Here is a 21,926-nt window from a genome sequence, read left to right as displayed (position 1 = left end):
CGGAATGCTGTTCTACGCATTACAGCTTACAGCAGCTGTGAAAATGTTTTGCTTGTCAAGAACAACCTTCATGACCCAGCATCTGCCCAGGTCCCCAGGTTTTTCTCTCCTCACCACCAGCTGTGTCCTTAAAATTCTAGCAACAAGGAAGTGTTTGTAGACTCTCCTAACAGAGCTTGCTGCTTCTTGCCTGTTTATCTGCGCTTACTGAGTCACGTTTACCTGGAATGTCCCCCCTTTCTTTCATTCCAGTTTCCCACTATTTGGAATGTTCTCTCTTTCCCTTTCTCTTCTGGATAGTCCCCCTGGGCTAAGTCAGCACCAGTGCTTTTTCTCTGTGTAGCTCTCCATCATTGGTCTTATCATATTGAATTATGAATATAATGCCATTTTTCTGTCCATCTTACTTTGACATTGGATAAATTGTATGTCAGTGAGTTTGGTTGCAAGCAACCGAACTCAATAAATTAACCAAGAAAAAAGGAAGTGTTGGAAAGATGATGCATAGCTAGGAGATAAAAAGTATTGACTATGCTTAGGAAGGACAGACACCAGAGAAACTGCAGATCACAGCAACAGGAACTCCTAGAGTCAGATGCCCTCTATGATCCTTTCCCATGCTAGGCATGCCACGATTTCCTGCTCATTGAAGTAGAACGCCCCCCACTGTGGATTTGGGTCAAACATTATCCAGTTATTCTGGCCACTGAAAGATACTGAAATATTTCACTGAGTTATCCTGGAGTAAGACCGTGTGCTTTGAGGGCAGGCAATGTGGGGTAAAAAGTACACACTATCATTGCCAGCCCCACCAAAATCAAGGGACATAATGAAAGGATAATTCTCTAAGGAAGAGTGTGTGGTGTTGTTACTGAAGATGAGGAGATGCTCGGCAGACAAAACAAACAGCTGTCCACTCCACGGAGCCTTGCTCTTGACTGTGCCCCCAATGTCTAGTGAGGAGCTTGATGCTTTGTAGGCTGTCCTTGGATGTTTGCTGATTGAATGAAGTCAGAGACAGAGCTTCCCTGTTTCCCTGAAATTAAGACCTAGCCGGACCATCAGCTCTAATGTGTCTTTTGGAACAAAAATTAGTATAAGACCTGGTATTCTATTCTATTCTATTCTATTCTATTCTATTCTATTCTATTCTATTCTAATTATCAGGTATTATATTATATTATATTATATTATATTATATTATATTATACCCAGTATTATATTATATTATATTATATTATATTATATTATATTATACCCAGTCTTAAGGTAAAATAAGACCGGGTCTTATATTAATTTTTATTCCAAAAGACGCATTAGAGTTGATGGTCTGGCTAGGTCTTATTTCCAGGGAAACACAGTAATACCTATTTAACACTACCAGTTAGGCAATGAGCAGGATTTCAATGTTATTCCACTTAACGTCTTACAACAGTTCTGTAAGTAAATATTATCTGTGTTTTCCAAATAAGGAACCTAAGACCAAAGAAGCAACTTGCCAAGATTACTCAGTTAGCAAGAGAAAAAGCTAGGATCTTGAACATGTACTGCACTGCCTTTCCCCAGTGAGAAATATGTAATGCTTTTCTCCATAAAAAGTATATCTTATATTGATTTTTTTTTCAATAATATCCCTTTTTTGTTAAAAGTGTCTTAGACATACCTCCATGTTATATCAAATAGAGGAAGGCCAGTATTGCATAGTGGTTAAGTTCAAAGACAATGAGAGCCAGATTTCCTGGGTTGGACTCCCAGTTCTGCTTTTCATCATAAATGTAATCTGAGGTATGTTTTGAACCTATTGGCACCTCTGTTTCTCTGGAAAATTAGAATGACAATATTAGTTACCTATATCATAGGGTTATGATGAAGATTAAATTAGTTAACACATATAAAGCACTTGGATTAATATCTGATGTATAGCTAAATGCTATAAAATTTTTGCTTAGTCTTTTTAGCTACTGCATTGCCTTCCACAATGTGTATGTACCATAATATATTTAATTGTTCCTCTATAAATAGAAATTTTGTTGACTGCAAATTTTTGGTAAACAGTGATTCAATGACCATTCCTGTTTATGCCTCCTTGTGCACATGTTTATCCACACGTTGGTTCAAGGATTAGAATTGTGCAGCTAAAAGGTATATGTATGTTAAAACGATTCATTTTTTAATCTATAGCAGTGCATACACACAGTACAAGTGTCAAAATGTGCAAAAGAGGGCCGGCCCAGTGGCTCAGGCGGTTAGAGCTCTATGCTCCTAACTCTGAAGGCTACTGGTTCGATTCCCATATGGGCCAGTGGGCTCTCAACCACAAGGTTGCTGGTTCAACTCCGAGTCCCGCAAGGGATGGTGGGCTCAGCCCCCTGCAACTAAGATTGAACACAGCACCTTGAGCTGAGCTGCCTCCCGGATGGCTCAGTTGGTTGGAGTGCATCCTCTCAACCGCAAGGTTGCCAGTTCGATTCCTCGAGTTCCGCAAAGGATGGTGGGCTGTGCCCCCTGCAGCTAGAAAACAGCAACTGGACCTAGAGCTGAGCTGCGCCCTCCACAACTAAGACTGAAAGGACAACTTGAAGCTGAACGATCCCCTCCACAACTAAGATTGGAAGGACAATAACTTGACTTGGAAAAAAGGCCTGGAAGTACACATTGTTCCCCAATAAAGTACTGTTCCCCTTCCCCAATAAAAATCTTTAAAAAAAAAAGTGTGCAAAAGGTCGTGTAGTAAAAGTCTTTTCCCACACCTGTTCTCCAGCAACTATTTCTCCTCCCAAAGGCAACCACACTTATTCATTTCTTGTGTATATTTTCAAGGCTATTAATATGTATATATATCAGTACATATGTGTTTATTTATATATACACACATGCATATACATACATGTGTGTATGCATGCCTATAAGTTTTTAAAAATATAATTGATGGTGTACTATACATACAGTTGTTCTAATGTTTTAAATCAATTAATTATTTAATTATTATTTTTTTAATTACAGCTGACATCCAATATTATTTTATATTAGTCCTAATGCTTTTTTCACTTGGTAATACATGTATATGTTAGGGAGCTTTCTCTGAGTGTGGTTATAGAGTTGTCTTTCTTTTTAATGACTACAGAGTATTCCATTGTAAAGATGTACCATAATGTATTTAATCAGTCTTTTATTGGTGGACACTTAAAGTGTTTCTAATATTTTGCCATTACAAACAACACTGTAATAAATACCCATATGTCATTTCGCCTATGTGCATTTTTAAAATGAAATACTGCAAATGGAATTAAAAATGGTTTGCTGCACATTTTTTTAATGTTGTTTTATCTATTTGTTGAGTAAATTTACTACACTTTAAGAAAACATGTCCCTATTATGGACATTTAGATTTCCTCTAAGGCTTTGGTACTAAAACAAACTTCAAAGAATATAGGAATGTCTTTCTCATACTTTCAACACTACCTGAAATGGTAAATTCATTTCTTTTCATCACTCCTACAAGGAAATAAAGTATGTTTTGTTTTGTTTTTCTGGCAGTTGTGCTCTCCTTTTGGTTTACTGAGAGATACATTAGCCTTCTTGATACCAGGGATATTGATTATAGGGCTTTCAAATTTCCTTTGTACTAATCTATACTTCTGATGCCCTTCAGATCTTAGAGTCTGGATTGAGAATTTATTCTCTGGTTGACACTATAATCATCAGTATTGCCACCTTTATAAGTTTATTAAGAGCCTTACAAATAATATCAGATGCTTACCTTTTATCTATCTTCCCAGGTCCCATTTTCCTGCATTATTTTATTTAATTCTGTCTTATTCTTTTCTATGATTCTTAACACTTCTCTTCTCAAGTGCCTTAGTGAAAAGCACATGGATTTTACAAGATCTAGAATTAAGACATGATTCTGCCACTTACTATGTGACCTTTTGCTAAATTAAATTTTCTGAGGCTATAAAAATGGGAACAATAATATCTACCCCATGAGATTAGTACTGACTTACATATATAAATATACGCATCATCTCCTAAATGCCAGGTATTTTACATCTCTTATCTCCAACTTTTGGAGTAGCTAGGAGCAAAATATATAAATAGTAAGGCAAATAAATACAGCAGGCTATGAAAGAATCAAGGAGATAGTGTGAGATGGATGTGGTGTAGAAATTTGAGTTGGAGGAAGTTGAGTGTGGCGAGTGTTGATAAAAAGTGCTATCAACAACAATAACACAAAAAGCAAACAACAAGAAAAGCATGAGTAAAGATTCTGAGGACAGAAAGAACTCAGTGCACTCAAGGAATTGAATGAAGCAGAGAAATTCAGAACCATGCAGAATAAGGGAGAGAGTGATAGCAGATGGGGTCAAAAATGGTTATTTTGGGAGACCCTATTGCTGCCTTATCCATTGCCTTATCCTCTTCTTTCTTGGTAAAAGAACCCCAAATTATATTGTTCAGATAACTGAAAGGCCACACTCTATGGGATAAATTATGAGTTGAAGCCAGTCAGAGTACCCTTATTGCCTTTTGCTAATGACTGTTTAAGAATGGTCATCGGGTCCAATTTGGACCAATAAGATGTAAGAGGACATCTGCAAAAGAAGGCCTCATTTTCCTCCTACTTAAAAGGAGAGAGAGCTAGAAGGAGGAAACCCTGTCTTTCCTTTCTGCTTTTTGGAGATTGTTGCGTATAGATGTGATTACTGGAACAGTTCCTGCCATCTTTCTGCCATGAGGAAGACACTGCTGATACACTGAGGATGGCAAGGGGCTGAGACCTTGAGGACATCATTGAACTGTTGTGCTTCTTACCTCTGGACTAATTTACCATATTTGATAGTAAATATCCTTATCGATTAAGGCACTTTCAGTTGAACTTCTATTCCCTGCCATTGAAGGTGTCCTAACTGATTATAGTTATTGAAAGAATTAAGATCTGCAGGGCTTCGTAAATCATGATCAGGATTTGGAATTTAATCCTAAGGGTTATGGAGAGCCATTAAAGTGTTTTGAGCATGGGGCGACATAAGATATTTGCTTTTCAAACGGTCACTTTAGTTGCAATGTGGATAATAGCTTGGTCAGTGGTAAAAGTGGGCGTAGGTGGAGCAGATAGGAACTATTGCAACAGGTCACACAAGAGAACACAATGATTTAAAGTATGTGGTAGTTGGCCATGGGAATAGTAGAAAATGAAACCATGCAAGAACTACTGAGAGATAAAATGAGGCAGAATTCTGATTGTGACTGTGATTGATTCAATGTGAATGAGGAAGAGGAAGAAATCGAGGATGGCTTCAGATGTTTGGACTGAGCTACCAGGTAGATTGTAGTGCCATTTACTAAGAGAGAGATAAACAACTGGAGGCAGAACAGACAGAGTTTACTATGATGAGTTTGTTACTGGACATGTTGAGCTGAAGGTGACTAATGCAACCAGGTGGGTATGTGAAGTAAGCAGTTGGGTCTTTGAGTAGCCTAGAGTAGAGATAAATACTTGAATGTCTTCAGAATCTAGATGATTAACAGAATCTATGTGGTTTTTGAGATTCTTAAGGAAGGAATGAAGAATAAGAAGGGTAAAGAGCCTAAGACAGAATCTTTAGATCTCTAGCATTTAGCTTTCCCCTGGAGAAGGAGAGGCCAGTGAAGGAGACTAAGAAAGAACAGCCAGAAAAAGAGAGAGAGAGAGAGAGAGAGAGAGAGAGAGAAAGGAAGGAAAGAAGCCAAAGAGTTTTTCTATTATAAGGAGGGAGTAAATCAACACTGACAAATAAAATATAATTGAGAAGTCAAGCAAGAAAAGGACAGAAAAGAATCTACTGGATTTAGCCACATGAGAGCCACTTACTGGTGGCATTGGGATTGAAGCAATTTTTGAACAGATGGAGGCTGAGTGGTTGGTTCAGAGTCCAGGTTGGACTGGATAAAGAGGGAATAATTAAGAAATTGAGACATAAATGTAGAGAATCAGGTCAAGAAATTTGGCCTAAAAGAGGACATAGGGCAGGAGCTGAGGGACATGTGGGGATCAAGGGAAGGTTTTGGTTTTTCTTTTAAAGATATCCAATTCATTAGCAAGCCCTTTTAGGTCTTTTGCCTAAATATATCCCGAACCTGTCCACCTCTCACCTTCTACCCAGATAACTCCCTGGTACCAACCTTTATCATCCTCACTCGGACGAATTCAGTAGCCTCCTAACTGGTTTCTCTGCTTTCTTATTTTGTTCCTGTCTTTTTGAGCACACACAGCAGAGTAAATCAAATCATGGCACCTTGAATAAAATCCAAACTCTTGGACCTGGCCTGTAAGATTGGATACGCTCAGGCCTGTCTCGTACCTTATCTCATCCCATCTACGCGCCCTGGTCCCCGATGCTCTGGCTCTACACTGTTTCTGTGTTTTGTTCTTGCCTCACTCACTGTCCCCAATGCTTAGCAAGCTTTTCCCTAAACCTTTGAATAGTTGACTCCTTTTTATTATTCATGACTCTGCTCAAATGTCACCTCATCCAAAAAGTCTCTGACCTTCTCATTCTCCCCCGCAGCCTCACTCCCTGTTTTATCTTTTTCATGGCTCTTATTATATGAAATGATCTCGTTCACTTATTTATTTGTTGATTACTTACATCTTCTCTTTAAATTGAAGTCTGGCGGGAACTGGGTGAAGTTTACGGGATTTTAATGTATTATATGTGTGATTATATTATGTAGTATTGTACATATGTATTGTATGTATTATGCATTAGTATGTATTATATTATTTCTCAATAAGCATGTAAACTATCACGATCTCAAAATAAATTTTCTTTTTAAGTACGTTCTATGAGAACCAGGATTTTGTTTGCTTGTTGGGAACTGGGTTCCCATCACCAGAACGGAGTCTGGCATGTAGTGGGCACTAAATAAGACGTCAAATGTGTCAATTAATAAATGATATATTGGGTTATGTTTAAAAGAGGATGGGGCCGAGAATACAAACAACAGCAGGAGATCCTGAGTCCAGGAAACAAGCGATTATAGAATTTAGCACTAGACTTCCTGTCGTGGTGTTGGCTTTTGAATGCAGGTCTTCAGAGCTCTTTCCACTACCCTGCTACCTCTCCATTAATGGGGTATTGACTGAAGTAGTGAATAGCACTGTCTTAAGAGATGCTCAATCATCAAACATCTTTGTAGCTTATTGCGATTACAACAGTGCAGGACTGCTAGGACCACCACCTTACAAGGGGGTGTGCTCTGATTCCCATAAAGTATGACCAGGCCCGCGCTTTCCTTAACTGTGGGGGAGGAGGATTGCATGATAGCCTAGAAAGTTCACTGCCCAACCAGGTCCTCTGCTCTGCAGTTGAGGTTTCAGGTTTCAATCCTCGTAGGACTACGAGACTTCACAGCGTGAACCGTGCAGCTGCCGCCTCCGCCTCCGCGCCTCAACCAAGGCAACGAGCAAAAGGCAATTTCAGACGCTCTGCCGCGCTCTTGGCCTGCCCTAGGCCGAGGTTGGGCGCTGCGACCCAGGCTGCATCTAGGCTGCGGTTGCTGCGCGCGCTGGGAGGCGACGATCACAGCTGGGCCGGGACTTCCTTCCTCCACCGCAGGACAACAAAACAACCCGGCAGCAGGCACTGAGCTCTTGGCAGCTGTCTGGGTCAGAGGATCAGCGATGGGCTCGGTGTTAAGCAGCGATAGCGGCAAATCCTCACCCGCCTCGGCCACCCCGCGGGCCCTGGAACGCAGGAGGGACACCGAGCTGCCCATCACGTCCTTCGACTGCTCTGTGTGCCTTGAGGTGTTGCACCAGCCTGTCCGGACCCGCTGTGGCCACGTGTAAGTGCCAGGGGAGCTCGGTTTGTGCGCCCATCCCCGAGGGCGGGCGATGTTGGGGGAGCCCAGGGCCTGGGAAGGGGAGTTCAGAAACCAGCGTTTGAGGGAAACTACTGCAGGGAGAAATCTGGACCCTTTGAGTGCGAGCCACAGGAAAAAATGCCCAGCCTGAAGGTGGACACAGGATTAAAGGAGAGAGCAGCAGCAAGGGGACCCTGCAGTCCCCCTAGAACTGCCTCCTCCCAAAGTTTGGTGCGGAGCCCCGGAGATGGGGATCCTTGGCACGGGACCCGCAGAGAACCAGGGCTAGCCACCTGGCTGAAGAGGTTGAAATTGGCAGGAGAACCAGCAGCTGCCTGTGCACTAAGCAGTGGGCTTCCGCACAGCGGTTATCCGGCTGAACTCGGTTAATCCGGCGGGGTTTGCCTCCGCCCCCAGGTCGGTTTTGTTTTGGTAACTGTGTACACGTGTTCCAGAACGCCCGCCGAGGCTCGCCTCTTGAGCAAACAAGGACCTGTGCGAACTCCTTCCACCCCTAACCTCCCCTCCCTTTCCCAGCACAGACACCCAGATCCCTCCAAGATTGTCTAGTTAAACTGGAACGTCCAAGTGACTTTCCGTAGTTCTTAGAGTTCAACAACCTGTCAGGGTGGGGTCTGGGGCTGCACCAAGCCCGTGAATGGAGCCGTTTAAAACCCAGCCACCGAGTGACAAGAGGTTACAGATTACCTGTTTTACGCACGGCCTCCCCGAAACAATAGATAGTTTAGATAAAAATAACTATCTTAAAAATCACGTGCTATTTAAGATTCGCCGTTGGCGCACAACCATGCTAGTTTCTAAGAAGAGTTTAAAAACAAAATCTCTCTATAAAATTGGCACGTTCTTAATGCCTGCTCGAGTAGTAGCGGGAGTTGGGTCTGCGCATTTGTGTTTTGTTTACTTGGAGTTTGTTTACTTAGAAGCTTTCTTTTCATGGACGCACGGGTGTGTGACAGTGTGTGTGTGTGTCTGTCAATGTGTCGGGGTGGAGATTACATAGAAAAAGAGCGGAAACCCACTTAATGTCTTCTTTGGACGGTCCACTACCTATAGTTTGAGGAAGCGCCGGAGGGATACCGCCATAAGTGCTTTTGGCTGGTGGTTGGGGAGGGGGGAGTAGAACCGTATTCTAAGTGCAAGTACACAACATTTTTCCTAAAGGACTTACTTAGGTGGTCCTTGACACCTGTAGCCTACTACCTGAGAAGTCCTTTTCACTACTGAAAAGCCCAGCAGTGAGCCAAGGGAGAAGAATCTGCCATTCACACAATGTTGAAATAAAGCGAGCCTTGGACATTATTCTGTGACTGTATTCAGGACTTGTTTCAGTTTGGTACTTTAAACCCAAGACTAATTTACGTCCTGTCTGTTTACTGATGTTGTTTCCCAGCTGTCCAGAAGTAGCTCATTGGCAGACCATTGCCAGGCCAATATGGAAGCCAAGATGTTGTGTAACAGTATAAAATACATTGATTAGTTCCAGGCAGTAATGACCTCATTTAAATTTAGTCTGTATTAGCATTACAACTTTCAAGTTGTGCCAAAGATGCACAGTAGGCATCAAGTCTTGAAGATTCCTTTTGTAGAACTGAAATGGGAAGTTTTGCTATTGCATATTGGAGATTGTTATCTGATTGGAGATTGTTTTCCCTGGTTTAACTTACTGTGTGCAGTGCTTTTGCTTCTGCTAAAGGATAATATAAATTTGCAAAATGTTAAATCTTGTTTAATCTTTTTCTTTGTTAGAGTGAATAGGAAACCAGCAACTGGAAAAATAGTCATGAAGTATAACAACAAGGGCTGGACCGAGTGGCCTTCCTTCACTTTACTGTTCTTTGTTTTGACAAATCTATGTCCATTGTTCAGGCTGTGGGCAGAATTTCCATATCCCTCCTTTTGGCAAAATTACTTGGGCCCCTTCCACTTTATAAATGTTTAATTAGAGCCCTTTCAGCACTGGCGGTGGTGAGCTCTGTTAACACCATTTGTAATTCCTAAATCAATTTCTCTCTTCCATTGAACTTAAATTTGGAAAATGAAATGCAAATGAAGCCTCTCTATATTATCTCATATTGAAGAAGCTAATGTCCAAATTTGTTGAACTAGATCATTTGTGCTAATTTCTGTGTATAAACCTATTTCAAGTCAAACAAGTATAATAATGGCAACAATACCTTGAATGAATATGTATATAGCACTTTATAAATTGAATTGTGATGCAGTAGAAACCTTGGGCTTGCTTGGGCTTGCTAGAAAGCCCGGGATTTGAAATTCATTTCTGCCACTAACCAGTTGTGTGACCAAGATGTTCCTTAATCTCATTGAATCTGTTTCTTCATTTGTAAAATAGGGTGGATAATGGAATTTTTATGACTAGTTAATGTAAAAGTAGCCCATAATGAAGGCTCAAAATATAGTTTCTGTTTCCTTAAAAGCCATTCCACAAAGCAAAAAACCCATGAACAGGTATTTTTTATCTCTATATTTCTTTTGGAATAAAACTGGGCCACGATATTACAGCACCATACACTGATGGAAACAAGTGAAATGCCCATCAGTAGACGACAGGATTAAGAAACTGTGGTACACTTATACAATGGAGTATTACGCAGCCATAAAGAAGCATGAAATCTTATCATTTGCAACAATATGGATGGACCTAGAGAACATTATGTTAAGTGAAATAAGTCAGACAGAGAAAGACAATACCATGTGATCTCACTTATATGTGGAATCCAAAGAAAAGAATAAATGAATGAACTAATCAGAAACAGAGACATAGAGGAAAAACTGAGGGTTGCTAGATGGGAGGGGGTGGTGAGGATAAGGAGGAATGTGAGGGGATTAGAAAGCACATCAGTAACCACTAGATTGCCACGGGGATACGAAAGTCAATTTCGGGAATGTAATAAATGTAAAGATTTTGTAGGGTATCCGATGGACACTTGTCTCATTAGGGAGACCACCTCAGGGATGGTGTAGATGCCTGATCACTGCAGTGTACACCTGAAGCTGAAGCTGAACAATAATGAATGTCAACTACAATTTTATATATACATATATATATACATGTATATGTATGTATGTATGTATACATATATGTATATATATGCATATATATGTATATATATGGTTACAAGAAGCAGAGTACAGCATTAGGAATAGAGACAGTGGAAATGTAATGTCTGTGAGCGATGTCAGAGGGGTAGTGGATGGGGAGAGGGGGTTTGTCACTGTGTGAGGGATATAAATGATAAATGTCTAACTATTACATTGTTTTGTGCACCTCAAACTAATAAAAGAAAGGTTAAAAAACAACAACAACTGGGCCACGAAAGGTAGGTCTGTGACGTTTCCAAGATGCCTCAGATAGCCTTACTTTTTGCTTAGTTCTTTTTCCTTTGGTGGACTTTAAGAAGTTCCATTTTAAAGTTTTATCATTTCAGATTGACTTTATTTCATATCACTGTATCAGTTGTAAAAATACACTCCAGTGAGGCTTCCCTTCTCTTGTATTATGAGCTGGGGAAAGAGGAGTAGATAAATTAAGCTGTTTAAATTAAACTCAACGGGAATCTGATTTACATTCAGAAGAAATAGTCAAAGAAATGTGTTTTCCAATTGTATATGGTAGATAATGGGGAGAAAGAAGTCTAAGACAACTCCCAAACAGGTGACAGAGATAAAGGGGGCAGAGTTTAGCTCAGGAGGAAGTTAATGAATTCAGTGATTGGGCCTGTTGAAAGTACACTAGTCTGATCATGAGATATCCAAGTGGACATATCCCAGAGGCACTGGGAGAGTGGGTTTGGGGAAGGCTCAGAGCTGGAGACAATGGAGTTATCTAAAAAGAGCTAAGAGTTGATTATAATACAGTATGGGGAATATAACCAACAATGTTGTAAAGATCATGTAAGGTGCCAGATGGGCACCAGACTTATCATGGTGATCACTTCTTAGACTGTGTAGATGCCTGACCAATATGCTATACACCTGAAAAGCTGAAGAAGAATAATGACTGTCAAATATAACTAAATATATAGGTATATATAGTCACAGATGTGGAGTACAACATAGGGAAGATAGTCAATGGTATTGTAACAGCTATACAAGATGTCAGAGGGGTAGTAGCTTGGGGGTGGGTTATCACTTTACAAGGGGTTTAAATGTCTTAACTAGTACGTTGCTTTGTATACCTGAAACTAATAACAAAAATAAAAATAAAATGAAATAAAAAGGGCTAAGATGTTGAGAACGGACCTAAGAGAGCTTATTAACTGGAGCATACTGTCAGGTACAAAGAGCCACATCGTCAGTGAACTGGGTGAATTAAATGGCTCTATGTCACAGAATTTGCCTTTTTTTTTTTTTTTTTAATGAAATGGTTGAGGATAATTCTGAAGCGCTCTCAAGTAAATGGATTAAAATGTTGCATTTGTAGTCAAGTAATGAGCAGTAAAGCCTGCACCAAATTAGTGGTTCTCTAAGTAGAGTCTAAGAATCAACTGAATGAGTTTTAAACTGACCCAGAAATATACATCAGTGCTTTCATTCACAGATGCTGGTAGTTGAATTGAGGTAGTGGGAGTTTGTGGAAGTTCCCATATGATGGCAAATTATCATTGGCATAATAGTTGACCTGTGATTTGACTTCAGATGAAACTTTGCAGTTTAAATATGAACCATTTAGGGTCCTGATGCCAAAACAAATGTATGTAGAATGCCTTCTTCTCCCAAGGTCCTTGGGTAAGTGTCACTTAAAATGGGATGAGGGAGTCTTTTGTACCATCAAGGCCCAAAAACTCTTGAGAGCCATTGCTCTAATAAAGGAATGCTACTTTTCACATTGCCACTCTTTTAAGGTCTGGCATTTATAGGTGTTAGATATTGGTTGAATTAATGAATGACTGTAAAACAAAATGCAATTTGAATACTTTGGTGAACGCCCCTCAGGGGGGACAACAACTCCATAGTGCCAGCCAACTGATGTATGTAGTTTGAGTCCCATGACAGTTTTTGACTCCATTCCTTTTATAGGATTACTTATTTGTGCCTGTATTGCTGAGAATTTCAGAAAGATGTAATTAAACTGACCTGAAATTTGCCTCTTCTGGTGGTTGGACTGCTCTGTATTAGCAACATTAGTGTTGCCATAGTCAAATCGAATATTAGTGATCTATTAAATTATGTATAGTCTAGCAAACAGAGCCTAAATAATGTAGCAGATTGAATTTTATGCCGAGATTCTCCTTAGAAACTGGCCACTGGTCCTTGGACCAGCAGCATTACAGCATCTCAGGCCCCACCTCAGATATACTGAATTGGAATCTACATTTTAACAAGATGCCTGGGTGATGTATATTCACTTTAAAGATTGAGAAGCACAGCCTTAGAGAACTTTTTTTCATTGACAGTAAGATTCAGTAAGTTGAGAATCAACACATAATGGAATATAGAGATATGCAGAGTCAATTTTTGGAGGCTGAATGATTCCCAGGATGGACTTTGAGTGCAACCTAAGTGAATAGATAAGCAAATCAAAGGAAATCTTGAGGGACAGTGCATGGTTGGAGGTCCTGTGTTCTAAGAATACGTGCACTTGGGACCTGTCCAGGCTGATCCATAATTGGTGAAGAGGGAGTGGTGTGTGTGTGTGTGTGTGTGTGTGTGTGTGTTTATTGCCCTATATTAGAATATTTTAGCCTGAGACTCTTGCCACTTTGAATAACAATAGCAACTATTCTTACTCTGTTCACATTTTCACTGTCACTGAGCCAGCTCAAGATTTTCTTCAGCTTCATATTAGCAACCCAGAGTGAGGCAGCACAGTGTTGAGAACATAAATAAAATGTTAGACTGGCCACGTGTTGCCAATAGCTTCTTCCAAAACCACATTTGGGGACCATTTCTGGGTAACTTATTTTGCCTGTCTAGCCCTAAGACCCATGGAGTCTCTAATGCATCTCTTTCCTCTTTAAATCTACTATACTTAGGGTTCATTTTACCTCCTAAGATTGGGTACATAATTTTACCCAATGTCCTCAGCAACCCCTTCCCCATTTTCCTCCAATACTTTGCTGACCTCTTCATTATAAAGGTTTTATCCGTAATCACTTAATTTAGGGAAACAGAAAGGGGTTGATAAGATAACCATGGGAGTGGAGTCATTAAGTTTCCAGCTGGTTTCAGAGTTCTAGAGTCATTATCTAGTGCCTAATTAAGTTCTTCAAGGATCTGTAAACTCAACAGGGGTGAGCTGCAAGTGATGGAAATGATTGTGGAGGGTGAGTACGCCACAGGAAGGGGCACCAACCCTTGTGGCTATTGGGAATTGAGTCCAGGGTTGCAGGTGATTAGCTTTTCAAGAGAAGCCAGAAATTTAGGCTTATGTGTGAAATCTGATTTTAAAGCAATAGCAATGCATTACGACTCTTTGAAAACATTGAACTTGTCTTTAAAAACAAATGCAATTGAGTTCTGTCTTCAGCTTCTATCTTTCACCTGAATCCTCCTGATTCTGATCATGTCATATGATTCATCATTCGTAACCTCATGGAGCAGGGGACAGGGACATACAACTAGGAATCCTTAGGTTCATGTTCATTTCCATCCCATGGGTTCTTTCAGAGGAACACAACACTCTAATTCTCCTTTGGGTGATTCCTCCTAAGTGATTTAATTATTTCAATGTACTGAGTAGCTACTCTGTGCTTGGAGCTTATAGAAGGGAGGACTTCAAGATTCTGAATGCTTCTTTGGTGCGTATGATCTCCATGCAGTGTTGTTACTGACCTCTTGTCCGAGGAATGTTGTTTTGTTGTGTTTTTCAACTTTATTGAAGTGACACAGTACAATTCACTCAAAATATACAGGTTGATAAATTTTGGTAATTGCGTACAATCCTATAACCATCACCACAAAAAAGATCTAGAACAGTTTCATTACCTTAAAAAGTTCCCTCGAATCCTTTGCAGTCAATACCCTCCCCAAACCCCTGGATCCAGGCAACCTTGTCTGCTTTCTGTCACTAAGTTTTGGAATCATACTGTAAGTAGTCTTTTGTGTTCAACTTATTTCACTTAGCATAATGGGGCATACATTTATTGTCATTTGGTATATTGTAAGTCCTTTTGCCTCTATTTCCAAAATAAATCCAAAACCTATCCACTTGTACTGTCTACCGCTAGTTTGCTGGTCTAAGTTATAATACTATCCTGCCTTGAACCGATTCTTACAACGGACTTGAAAACGGGCTCCTCCCTGTAGCTCTTATATCTGTTACACATTCTTGACACAGGAGCTGGTGATCTATATAATGTAAATCAAATCGTATCACCCTCCTACTTAAAACCCTCCAATACCTTCCCATCACGCTTAGCTATGGCATTATTGTTTATCACCTATTATACTTTCCCACACATCTCTGATTACTTGGCTTTTACTATGTCAGCAAGTTGGTCCCTATCCTTTGTACGTTTTATTTTCAGCTTGGAAAACCCTTCCCAGATCTTTGCAAGACTGGTGCCTTCAAATATCATCTCAGGGGCCACCCATCTAATTGCTTCCTCTGCCCCACCCACTATTTTTATTGTCAACTATTTCATTCTTGTTGAACCATTTATCATTTGCCCATCTATTTGTTTACCTGCTTATTTCCTTTCTCCCCATTCGAAAACTCTGAGAACAGGGACCTTAGGCTCTCCCTCAGCTTTATCTCTGGCCTGTCAAATACTGCCAGGCAATAGTAAGATATTACTAAAAATTTTGCCAGTGAATGCGTGCATATATGGTTGGATCCAGGGAGATCTGTACAGATTTATGCATTTTCTCATAAAGTCTTCATTATAGCCATGGAATAACTGTTCTTGCTAAAAGCCACTCCAATTAATTTTTTTAAAGTTTTGCATTTTCTCTCTTCAGCCTTTTAATATATTTCAAATTGTTTGGTGCTCTTTAAATTTATTTAAATAACCATGTAATCTTTTCCTCACACTGAATTTGGATGCCCTGAAAAAAATATATTTTAAAAACGTGTTTTTCTCTTCTAATCACATTCTCTTAAAAATCAGGTCTCTCATCCTCCAAATATTTTCCTTCCTAATTTTCTAACTAAATTTTTTTTAGGAGTAAAGAAATTTTAAATTGTTGTAAGGTGGTTCATTTTCCCTAACATTTTCCCTAACATGAAAAATTTCAAATATACAGTTAAGTTGACAAAATTGTACAGTGAACGCCTATATATCTACTACCTAGATTCCCTAGTTGTGAATTTTGCTGTATTTGTTTTTATCTCTTACTTTATCACATACCTATCCATCCATCAATGCGTCTTACTTTTGACGCAATTCAAAGTAGGTTGCAAATATCAGCACACTCTAACCCTTCTCATGCATAATATTAACTAGAGTTCAATTGTTGTGTGTGATTTGTTTTTCTTAAGATAAATTACACATATAGTGAAATGCATACATCCTAGGTATAACATTTGCTGAGTTTTGACAAATGTTGAGCCCAAACCCCTATCAAGATATAGTGTTTTCACTACCCAAGATAGTCCCTCTTGCCCTTTCCTAGGCAATCCTGTCTGTTTACCCCTATAGGCAACCAGTATTGTTGTTTGTTTGTTTGTTTATTTGTTTGTTTTCTACCATAGATCAGTTTTACCTATTCAAGACTCAAGCCGAATTATACAGGACATACTCTGTTGTGTCTGGCTTCTTTCACTCAATCTGTCTTTGAGGTTCATCCATGCTGTTGCTTGTATCGGTGATTCGTTCTTTTTTGTTGCTGTGTAGGATTCCATTGTAAGACTATGCCATGCTTTGTTTATTCATTTTCTTGTTGATGGACACCTGGGTTATTTCCTGTTTGGGGCTATTATGAAAACATTCCTTATGAATATTCTTGTCCCAATGGACATATTTTTTATTTCTCTTGCGGTAAATACATGGGTTTGGTATTGTAGGGCCAAGGGGTGTCTGTATGTTTTGTTTTATAAGAAACTACCAGGCCCTTTATCCCAAGTGGGTTGTAGGTGATTAACTTCTTAAAAGAATAATTTATTGTACAGCTAATATGGTCATGTGGTTCAAACTTAAAATTCAGTAATGAAAATGCCCTCCTTCTCCTCATACCCCTTCTTCCCAGTTTCCCATTTCTCATTTCTCCGATAGGTAGGTAAATGTTCTTATTTTCTTTGTCCTAGATGTTTTTATACATCTACAAACCCACAAGTAGCTCATATTATATATGCATTTTCTATAGTTTGCTTTCTAAGAGATTTAAGCTTTAGGTTATCTCATCTATGGGTCTTATTATATAATCTATATTAATTACCTAAACCTGAATAGTCTGTGTAGATTCTAACCTTGTTTCTGTATCCCAGAGGGTAAGATTTGAACTGCAGTAGCATGCAATTCCTTTCCACACTAACACTTTTAAAAGTTGTGGTTTTTCTGTACTTATAATCAGTAATTTCAATCTGTTCCAGAACACCTTGGTCTTGCTATGTTTTCTCCATTTAATACTCACTTTTATTAAAATGAGTACAGCTAATAGACTAAACTACCAGATTTGCAACTAGTATCTCACATAATGCAATAACATTTGTATAATGCTCGTATGAGAGTTTCATGCCACATGTAACACCACTGTAGAGATGTATGGGGGGTTATAGTGAGGGAGTTGATTTAAAAACTACCTCAAGTGTGCTACTTTTGGTGAATATCTACTAGGCATTTTCATTGTTACAGTCATCAATTGTAGTTACAAAAACATGTGCAAAACATTTATAAAATGACAGAAATGTACTCTATGTAAAGCCCACTGGTTTATACAGGTACATCAGTGATATAACTTTGCTGTTTCTGCTTATCACTGGGAGGAATTAAAGTGTCTTTAAAAACACTACAAACTTTGAGCCTGTCCTGAAACTAAGGAGAAAAAGCACTACTGTCTTCTGGCTGTGTGACCTCGTCAAGTTGTTACACTCTCTGAACCTTAGTTAGCCATCAGGCAAGTGAGAAGACAGCAGAGCAGCATGTTTGGATTATTGTGAGTGCTAAATGAGATAATGCACACCCGTGCCTGCTACAGGGTTTGGCACCAATATTAGTCTTCTGCTTGTATTGGCATAAAACTCAAATAAGTTGTGAGAAATAGGGGAAGACTTTTGGTTAACAGAAAACAAAGGGTTATCTGCTTGCTCCTAAACTGTGTAAACCATATAATTCATATTAGAACCTTAGGTGTTATAGTAGATATGTTAATTATGAATTGAGCATTTGGCCCATTTGTAATAAATACCTTTCAAAGCTCACACTTTGAGAACCTATTCTTAGGGACTCAAAGAAATGCAAGGACAGATTGTGCCTTACAACTTAAAATTAATCACTTGAGGCAGAGAGAAGTAAAATATAGCGGAAGACTTATGTCTCTTGATTTTCAAAAGTACTCCTCTTTCCAACTGGGCCAGCTGTGGTGGTGGAAAGAAAGATTCCTGAATTTGGGGTCAGAAAACCCCAGCTTAAGGCCAACCAAGTTCAGGCAATTTCTATAGATGTAACTTTGCCAAAGTAACTTAACCTCTAAGTACCTCAGTTTCCTCATGTATAAATGGAAATAACAAACTTTCTTGGGGGTCTGTTGAAGTTAAGTGAATTAAGATATATGGAGGTGTTTTAAAATTTTGTAAAAAAACAAACAAACAGTGAATCAAGTTTGAAATTATGTCAAAAGAAAGAATGACCAACAACAACGATACCAAAAACACCCAGGATAAAAGGCTAGAAACCTAGGCCAGATCTGGGGTTCTAAGTAAAGAGCAGGACAGTCCCCTCAAGTTGTTGCTGAATCAGTCTTTATGTCACTCTGTTTAGTATTCATCTTCCAGAGAGAGAGAGAGAGAGAGTTCACTTAGTCTGGCCTACTTCAGGTGCTCTTGCTTTCAGCAGGGGATAATGGGCACCTTGGTTGAGGTCCCATCATGTTGTATCTGCGAGGGATAGTTTCTGCAGAGCAAAACCAGGATGCTATTGCAAGAAAAAGGGGCAAATGGATGCGGGGCAGGCATAAACATCAAGCAGATGCCTCAAGAGCAATGCCAATATCGGCATTGTCTTTGTGCTCATAAGAATTTTATAACAGATGTGGAAGAGCGTACTTTTAAGAATCAGTGATGTATAATTAGGAATTGAGTTTGCAAAATTTCATTGAACTGTGTATCTATGATACATGAACTTTTCAGTATGTAGGGTATACTTAAATTTTTAAAAGTTGAATAACTTTTGCCATGGTTAATATTCCCACATAGATATTGCATCGTGAATACTTTAAGAGTTATTAGATGTGTATAACCTACCTCAATGCTCATTTTTACTTCTATGTGCACTTAGCCTTCCCCAGCTCCTATAAAGAGGTCAAGATATTCTGTGAATTCTGTTGATTATGTTAAGATTTTATTATGGTCATCTTTAAATAAACCAGAGAATATATTTCTTGAGTTGAAGGACATTCCTCATAGTGGTCATTTTCATTAGATAAATTTCCAAATCTGGGGATGACTTTAAAATTTATTTTATAAAGACGTCTAAAGTAGCTGGTATTTTTACCTCCTTGTCTTGCTGCTGTTTTCTTATCTAACCCACAAAATCCTACGGAGCAAAGACCTATTTTCCTCCCAAATTTTAGGTAAAATAGGATTAAAGAAAGAACACCATCGATATCTTAACTCCAATTATAGGAATGCTGTTTCACCACTTGGGGTTCTTTTGTTTAAATGCACGTAGTGTATGTGGTGAGAACATGTGACCGCAGAGAAGTCTTACTGGGAAGGTCTGAGACTTGCCACTGTAGGATGCAAATGGATCTTTAATATGGTGTACAAAATACAGTTTATACAAATGAATACGTAGTGGTTGCTTCTTTATACTTTTTAAGGAAAATGATGTATTCTTGGTTTGTTTCGGGTAGTTTCTGCCGTTCCTGTATCGCTACCAGTCTAAAGAACAATAAGTGGACCTGTCCTTATTGCCGGACATATCTTCCTTCAGAAGGAGTTCCAGCAACGGATGTAGCCAAAAGAATGAAATCCGAGTACCAGAAGTGCACCGAGTGTGACACCCCAGTAAGTGACCCTGCCTGTTCTTATGGTTACCAGCTTAACCTGCTGAGAAAATTGTTCTGCAGCTAATCATTTCATCTATGGCTTTGACTTCATCCTACCCCGACTTCCTTTATTGTCTCTAATTTCTTACGGGTAGGCTGCAGGAAAGTGGTCACCTGACTCTATTACCACCTAATTTTTCGAACAAATGCTTTCATCGACCACCTCCATTTCCTCTCTTCCCATGACTCCCCTGTCCCCCTATTATGTGGCCTCCATTCCTGCTACTCTATTGCAGCCCAGCAATGAATGACTTTATTATCAAATCCTGCGGCATACCTGCACCTGTGTTCTTCTGGACTTTGAAGTATGTATCTTTCTTGATCACTTCTTTTTTGTTGCGGTTTTCATCCTTTGAGACTGTGCTAACCTGGTTAGATCATGTGAGGTCTTGGAAGCCATGCAAAAGAGTCTAGATTTTTATCCTAAATGCAATAGTGAGTCATAGAAAAAGTGTTAAGCTTTTGATCAAGTTTATATTTTTAAGATATCGCTCTAGCCTGTTCCTGGACAGTGATTTGGAGGGGGCAAAAGCAGGATTGGTGAGGCCAATTAGGTGGCTATTAGGGTGGATCCGGTAAGGAAGTTGGACTAGGATGATAGCATTAGGTATGAAATAAGAGGATTTTTCAAGGTGTGTTTAGGAAAGAGAATAAAAGGAAATTGGTAGTTGACTGGTAATGGGGTGAGTGACAGTGAAGTGTGAAAATGCCTGCTGAGGTCTCTGACATGAAGTAAGTGAAGGTGTTCATATGGAGAGCAGGTTTGGAGAAGAATCCACAGAATTAAATTTTAAATGTGTTAACTTTGAACTGCTGAAGGAGGGGATATTTAACTATACCAGTCTAGAGATAAAAAGAGAGATTATGTACTGAAGATCTAAGTTTCTTTGGAGAACCTTTCTTGATTGTTAATTTAAATTAAAGCCTGTTATACTTTCTCTTAGCACTCTGTATTCTCTTTAAAGCACTTCTCACTATTTCTAATTATGCTTTTATGATTTTTTAAATTTAATGTCAATATCCCTACCAGATTTAAGTTCCATGAGGGTACGGACTGTGTTTGTTTTATTGGCAACTGTGTACCCAACACTTTGAAAAGTGACTGACGTGCAGTAAATGCATAATGTGTGTGTGTTTTTTTAATATACATATTTATTAAGACTCAATAATTTATTCATGGCTGCCTGACTGCAGAATTTATGCATGGTCTTCGGAGTCAGACCTCCTGGGATCAAACATTAATTCTCTCACTCATTCTTTGTGATTGGGGGCAAGCTATTAGTATAAGTTTTTCTTTACCTCTTTGGAAAATGAGGAAAAAGATAGTGTTTGTGTCACAGGATGGTTTTAAGGGTAAATAAAAAAAAAAAACACACACGTGGCTTTATCATGGTCTGCAACATAGGAAATGCTCAAAATCTATCGTTTTTTACATTCATTTTAATAGATTATTGTTTATTTTTACTTTGATATGTTTGTCATCAGATAAAATTTAACATGCACAAAATCTAACTCGGTATATTATTTCATCATCCAGTTCTTTATCACACCTTTGGTGTCTATCAGAAACAAGAACATGCTCTCAGTCATCCTCAGCAGGAATCATCCCATTTCTGATTATTCACAACTAGTTTGCATTTTCCTTTGAGGTATTTCTTGTATGTATCTCTTCCATTTTATGGTATCACTCTTGCCGGGAATTCTGCTCTGCCATTCCTTCTCTACTCATGTTAGACTCTACTTACTCCTCAGGGTCTAGAACAGAGCTCCGTTCCATGAAGCCTGGCCTTCATATTCCAGTCCCCAATATCAACATTTTTCTGTCTGCTGGTCTCCATATCTTTTATTTTTTCCTCCATTAGATTACAGGTACCATTAGAGCAAGTACAGTGGCT

At 39.1% G+C, this 21,926-nt stretch overlaps 1 protein-coding gene across 1 annotated transcript in view; it reads left to right on the top strand.

The window, feature by feature from the left end:
• Positions 1–7,378: 7,378 nt before the first annotated feature.
• Positions 7,379–21,926, top strand: part of RNF125 (ring finger protein 125) — a 33,034-nt gene continuing 18,486 nt past the window's right edge. Inside the window, exons 1-2 of the mRNA XM_019714082.2 lie at positions 7,379–7,827; positions 19,837–19,990. Of these exons, the coding sequence (XP_019569641.2) occupies positions 7,664–7,827; positions 19,837–19,990 (318 nt within the window). The 5' untranslated portion in view covers positions 7,379–7,663. The remainder of the gene's footprint in view (positions 7,828–19,836; positions 19,991–21,926) is intronic.

This window comes from Rhinolophus sinicus, linkage group LG09 (assembly GCF_036562045.2).
Source record: "Rhinolophus sinicus isolate RSC01 linkage group LG09, ASM3656204v1, whole genome shotgun sequence".
NCBI lineage: Eukaryota > Metazoa > Chordata > Mammalia > Chiroptera > Rhinolophidae > Rhinolophus > Rhinolophus sinicus.
Note: the sequence above shows the minus strand (reverse complement) of the source record. Positions and strands in the feature narration are given on the sequence as shown.